General features: G+C 36.8%; 1 protein-coding gene across 1 annotated transcript in view; it reads right to left on the bottom strand.

The window, feature by feature from the left end:
* Positions 1-6,676: 6,676 nt before the first annotated feature.
* Positions 6,677-6,998, bottom strand: part of LOC136026066 (uncharacterized) — a 50,496-nt gene continuing 50,174 nt past the window's right edge. Inside the window, exon 8 of the mRNA XM_065702258.1 lies at positions 6,677-6,879. Coding sequence (XP_065558330.1) covers positions 6,724-6,879 — 156 coding nt within the window. The 3' untranslated portion in view covers positions 6,677-6,723. The remainder of the gene's footprint in view (positions 6,880-6,998) is intronic.

Raw genomic sequence — 6,998 nt, 5'->3', positions numbered from 1 at the left:
ATGAACATATCTCGTTTCAAAGTATTGAAGCTCCTAAACCACATGGCTCTGCCCGCAATTACAAAAAACAAGAATTTTTTATTACTTTTCTAAACATCGAGGCGGATCTGGATTTATTCGAGTGCAAACTATTATCATAATGAATGTCAATATTGACTCTTTTAAGTGGGATATTTACCAGCCAAAGGGTTACCGTTTAGAAAAAATCAAGGTTAAGATTGTTCGTGAGAATTTATCTGTAAGGGGGGGGATGGTGGCTCAGACTTTTTCTTTACGAGAGAGCGAAGTGATCCGAGGAAACTTCTTTTTGACGAGAAAGTCGTCATTTTCCCCGAATATTACCGTCTCTAATTTTGTAATGATTCATAAGACAAATGGAAACACGAGTGGAATAATGCCCATCTGTTTCCCTTTCCTGTTGGTAACCCAAACAGGGAGTGCATGCACTGAGAGGGATCAAAGAAATGGAAGTATTCGCATAAGATAATCCTCTCTTTTAGAGAGAGATCTTAAAAAAAAACGTTAAATAAACATGAATATTGACATATATTTGACCGGGTAAGCAAGGAGTCGATTCAAAGAAGTTTAGGGAGGCGAGTAATTGTATTTTTCTAAATTTAGTATTTTGATTGTTTCAACATAAATACTAAAAAAGAGTATTTGTCAATTTAAATACCAAAAACGGTACTTCTTTTTAAATCTAGGGCAAAAGAAAATACTTGTCTTGCCACTCCCAGCCGGCACCACCGCAGGAAAGTGGACACAACCACTCAGAAACACGTCATCCGGTTTATTCTAACGTTCTGACTGAGTGTACTAATGATGATAATGGCTCTTCCCTTGTTCTTTAAAAAAAATAGTAGGAAGTTTTGCAGGAGAATCGAGTCGAACAAAAATAAATTACTTCCGGCTAAGGTGCACCCCCAGCCGCTCCAGTACCCCATTATATTTTGTGAAATCACATGCCCAGACTTCCCAGACATAGTATTATGAATTTGTCTTTTTATTATTGACCTCTTTCCTGAAAATGCCTTTTATTATCCACCCTCAAAAAATTCTGGGCGTTTACTTAGCTACTGCAGCTTATATCTCCTTAAAGCAGATTCACCGAGAACCAAAGACCTCAGGTGGGTGGTTCGAGCCCTGGTTTCGCCGATGATTTGGTTTGGGACGGGCGTCAGCGGTGAGACTCTGCAAGCTTAGTCAGAGTCAACCAAGCTTCAAATTGATGCCTGGACGAATCTGGGGAAGGCGCGCACAAGAAAGGTGAGAGAAAGCACAGGAGGGCTGGCCCCCAGTCCCCCATTACCTCCCTAGCTGAAGGGTCACGAAACAGAGATCAACGCCATAGGTGTATAAAGTTTAATGCCGCATCCTTCACTTTTTTATCTTTATCTAAACCTTTTGGAAATATTTCTGAACTGAAAAATCGCTATTTCTATCCTTGTTTGTCATATTATAAGACGTGTTTATAAAATTCGAAGAATCGATACGCCAAAATATATATAGATACATTATTTTAGGTACTTGCCCCTTCCCACGATCCATCAGGTCTAGCTAAAAGCAAACCTGTTCAATTCTTTTGTCAACAAGGGCTATTATAAATAGCCAATATAAAACTATAGAATGTAAAATAAGACCTAATAAAAGTTTCCAGAGATGAGGTAATAAAAAAATATTGCTAGTTTTGGTAAGCTAATAGCTTTCTATCGACGACTAGACCTCTGGTGCCAAGGTCCCGTTAAATATTGCATCAACTCTGACCCATGGGTCAAGTTGCGAAGCAACACATGCAGCTATAACTCACGGGTAATAAATATGTGTGCTCCTGTATCACGTTTACAGATACGATTTAATTATTTTAGGTTATTATTTGTAAGGTTGGCCCTTGGCTTTTGACTCTTGGTATCAGTCCTTCCAGAAACCTGAAATGCAATGTCTTTCCGATGAACGTTTTGGGACAGTTCTTCTAAATAATTATATTCTAATAATAATACTGCGCTTAAAGATACTTCTGTCTGAGGGGATTCAAATTCTTTTCCTACATGAGTTGCGGTTGAATGCAGTAGACATCACTTTGTGCTACGGTTAGTCTCATTGACTAAGCTCCAAAACTTTAAAGAGCTGATAACTGAGATAACTTAAAAACACTAAAAAGAACGAAAATTAACACTAAAAAGAACGAAGATGGACACTCCGTCCACTTTTTCTTTATTCCAGGCTAACTATACAAGACTCTAATCGCAGATAATTGACAGGGTTGCCAACTGGAGACATTTGTTTTAAAAGCACACATTCCCATCTGCCGGGACACTATGACATAAAAAGCATTATTTTGGACATTTGGGACGTAAAAGGGGAAAAAGATATTTTGTGAATTTATGACACAAAACAAGATATTTCCCAAACTGGATAAATATTTTGGTAAGAAAACGTCACTAAAATCCAAAGCAGTGCTTTTTCTCGTATTATTTTTGAAGTTAACCGACCGCTTTGACAGAGGTTTACAAAGTATCTTTTGGTCAAAATTACAACTGGTTAAAAAAAATTAACCTCTAGTTTTTGAGACTTCAAGATTAACAAATTTTAGCTAAAAATGACATACTTTTGGATGCTCAAAGAAAACATTTAAGAACCAAAAGGTTGGCAACCGGGGCTAGTGACTAGCTTTTGTCTATCATTTTCAGAAGAACCTCTGTTGCACACACGTATGTTTCAACAGCAACGAGCTCTGCAGCACGACCCAGAGGGAAAACCTAAATACAACCTAAAAACAACCGTACAATCGAATAAAAATTTCTTAGACTGGTCCCAGGTTTCCTACCCATTTGTGAACACATTACACATTTAATGTGTTTCCTACACATTAAAAGACTCCGAAGGTCTTTTAATGTATGGATCTGGGCCTGTCTTGTTCATTGAAGTAAGCCGAGATAAAACTCCAGATCTCTTCTCAAAAAGGACTACATCAATAGTGATCGATGGGTAATAGTTGCGGGATAACACATGGAACTACATCTTACGGGTGATACATTGAACACTCCCATATCATATTTGCAGATGCGTTATTTATTTACAAGTTCAATGAGCAATTAAAGAAATTCTGAAATAAGTTGTGTGCACGAAGTAATCGTCAAACTCTGTACTCCCAATTTTTTTTAACTGGATTAAGACAGCGTACTATTTACTGGCAAAATAATGCCTGTGGACAAGATATCACCCAGCCCCTGACATCTATAGAAGTGTGTAGACAGAATGTCAAGATAGGTAAGCAGTTCATCTACCTTGGTTCAATTGTATACACAAATGGAAATCTAGATGCAGAGATATCAACAAGGGTGGCAAAGGCGAATGCCGACTTCCGAGGACAGTATTTACAAACCCCAGATCATCCGGCTCACAAAAATACGAATCCACTCTGTCTCGGTAGCTAGCGTTTTAGTCTACTTGTCAGAAATTTGCCCCCTGACAGAGACACAGATGATCAAGGTGGATGATATCCAAAAGAAACACCTCCGCAAAATTGAACACGTTAAATGGTTTAACAAGGTACAAAACTTGGAGATCCTCCTATCTTTTAGATTGTCATCCCTGTCTGAGCAGCTCGAAGCTTGCTTGCTGCATCGATACGGTTACCTACTTCACCTACCCGTTCAAACACCTGCCAGACTCATCTCCAACTTCGATCCAAGTGCAAATGGCCGAAATTTCCCAGAGGTAGACCACGCGCAAGATGGGCGTACGTCATCTGCGGTTGACTCACTACCAGGAACATTGACCCTGATGAAGCTCCAACCATCGCCCAGGACATAACACTCTGGAGACGACTAACGGCGCTGACGTCTGTTTCCCTCTACACTGGTGACATTGCGGAGCAAGAAATTTAAGAAGAAGACTATTTACTGCGGTTCATGAACATGTATGGAACCGTTCACTGTGTTAAGTTTTATTTGTTTTAAGTTTTATTTGTTAGTGTCCGGTTCCTTTTCAGATGCCCGGTTCCTTTACATGGCATTAAAAATCGAAAATTCTTTAAAAAATTGCAAAAATCAGAACGTTTGTTTCGAAATCGGGATTTCCGGTATTATTTCCTATAAATTATGAGAGATGTGGAAGTTTGCTTCGGTTGTCGAAAAGATTGTATGAATTTCTGTCAGTATTCCAAATTATTTGATTTATAAAAAGTTAAGCTTCGAAGTTAGGACATCTTACTAAAAAAAAAATGTAGGGAATACGCAGAATCAAAACTTAAAAATCGAAAATTTTCACAGAAAGAATTTAGCTTTTGGAAAACAAATATCAGTTCCAGTTCTGATAAGATCAAACTCAATCTATCCGCGTTGGAAAGAAATTCTACCTTGCCGAGAAAAAAGTTACCATAGAATTTCAAAAGAATCGATGCAAACTGAATTCTTAGTACGCAACATCAAAATCAAAACTTTTAGAAAAAAAAAATCAAGTTCAGCTTTGAAATGAGGTTTTCCTGTATTATTTCCCAAAAATTTATGAGAAATAAGGAAATTTTGTTCAGATTTTCGAAAAGACAAAATAAAATTTTGTCAGCATTCAAAAAAATTTCATTTCTTAAAAGTTTGGCTTTGAAGGTAGGACATTTTACTTACACAAAATAAACTGAATTTACAAAATCAAAACTTCAGAATAAAATGTAACTGAAGGAATTTAACTTTTGAAAAAATATTGGAATTTTTTTAGTGCTTAAAATCGATAAAACCACTATCTTCTTCAAAGATTTATTAGGCTCATTGAGATCCCGTTGGTCTGGTCAATTTATTCTCACACTTGTTTGAGAAAATCAAAGTTGGTCCAATTTTATAGTCCAACAAATCAATGCAACCAAATTTTTTTCTTAGGTTTGTAAACCCCAGTATAGATGCTCAGTGAGAGAATAGCCGATAGAAGAAAAACAGATTTGGCCTATTTTGGATTCAATTTTTTCAAATAGACTACATGCTTTACAGAGTTTCTTTTTTAACTCATTAATAATTAAAGTACATGTTGTACCGATCCTTAGATCTTCTAATAGTCCCATTCAACAGGATGGTGGGACTAGTGACTAATAGTCCAATTACAATTATCATTATTGATTTATGTGGTATAAATATGTATATAAATAATATACAAACTGACCCACATTCAGCAGCCATGTAATATACAGGTAGGAGAAACTGCCAAAAGCCGTCACTGCCACAACCTTATATGAAAAGTCAAATATCTGGTATTTTTCCGAATAGAACTATTTTAAAATTGAAACCAGGGTTTCCAGACCAACAGAAAAAAAGAATCCCAAAAAACAATTTGCCGAACAATATTCAACATGGAAGTGAGCCAGGAAGCACTGCGAAATGCGCCGAATGAAGTTTCGGTTGAAGTGGTTATGCATAAAATGGTAAAAGCTATTGGATTGATGGGAACTGGAAAGCCCACATTACACCCTAAAAATAATTTGAGGATAAAAACAATAATGTTTAGTTATTTCCTCTTTTTAGTTAAACCCGATTGAACCTTGAACCTTGGAAAAAACCTTGAAATGCAACAATAGAGTTCTATTAGTCCAAGTTTTTGTTCACCAGTATGTGACGTCCTCGGTTGGGGTGGGAGGATGTTGTAAGGAAAGATTTAAGCGGAATGGGAACTTCCTGGGAGGGTGTAAAGGGGGTAGCTTCAAGTAGAATGGGATGGAGCGTGCACAGCTCCTATGTTGGCCTCAGGCGGTTTGGTGCTGCAGTGAGTTGGTAGTAGTAGTAGTATGTCATAAATCCAAATTTGCTCTACCTCACATAAATATAAGTTAGCAACTCGCTTACAGTTACAGTCTCTCCTAAGTGGCATTAATTTTCAGCGAGAATATTTAGTGGAAAAAAGAATATGTTCAAGAACTTCAAAACAATTGAATGAAAATTAGCGATGTTAATTTCTACCGAAAATTTGGAGAAAAGATTCAGAATCAACATAATCAGCAAATGTATAATGCTACTTTTTTCTTGTATATCAGAAAGTTTAATAATAGGATCACTTGGGGAGTAACATAAAGAAGAAAACAAAAACAAATGAAATGTTCAAAATAAAAACTTCTTACAAGATAAAAGAGCCAAAGATGGAGGGAGCGCTAGTACATATGGTGTAACCATCACCAAAAACAGCTGGAACAGAATGTGTCGGCTATAAGAAGCTTTGCAACATCCAGCATACGGCAAGCTTTTCGTACTTTTCTAGAGGAGTCATCAACTAACAAAGTACGAGACGACTTAACTTCACAACCAATAGGTATCCAACAGATTACCTTGTCACCGAGTTTTAATTCAGAAACAAGATCACTTGTTAGTAAAATAGCTCTTACCTTCTAGGGAATGTTTATAGTTATAGGGTAGCGATAAAATAAGTCATAGAATAGTCATAAAATGTTCGAAACAGCATCCATTTTCCGAGGTATTTTTGGTATTTTAGTTTTTTTCAGCGTCTAGCTTAATGAATGCTGTTTTTTCTTTACCGACATTTTACTTTTTCACGACTGTTCCCTCAGTCTCGGTTTGATCTTTCCCCAAATAAGCGCCAAAAAAAAACTTATGTCGCGACTCTCTCATTTAAATGACGAAATTTTCACTTTACTCACAAATTGTTCTTTTTATATAATTGCTACTTTAAAAAAGCTAGTTAATTTAAATTATTTTTTTTAATTTGTAAAATTTCATTGAAAATTCAATATTAATCATCTTCGTACTCATCTTCGGAGTCTCCATTGTCATCATCAAAATCCATAATTGTTTCGCCTTCACGGAACTGACCACTGCCCCTTTGCATATCCTCATGTTGACTTCCCTCTACAGATGAGTCCTCATCCTCGTCTGCTTGCTCTCCCGTCTAAAAAAAAAAAAAAAAAAAAAAAAAAAAAAAAAAACAAGAGCTCATATGGCACAAGTGACAAGGTCAGAAGAGCCACGAGCCAAGAGCTCATATGGCGCTTGTGACGAGGTTGGAAC

This window comes from Artemia franciscana, chromosome 4 (assembly GCF_032884065.1).
Source record: "Artemia franciscana chromosome 4, ASM3288406v1, whole genome shotgun sequence".
In the NCBI taxonomy this organism is placed as follows: Eukaryota; Metazoa; Arthropoda; class Branchiopoda; order Anostraca; family Artemiidae; genus Artemia; species Artemia franciscana.
The sequence above is the reverse complement of the archived record's forward strand: the minus strand, read 5'-3'. Positions and strand labels throughout refer to the sequence as shown.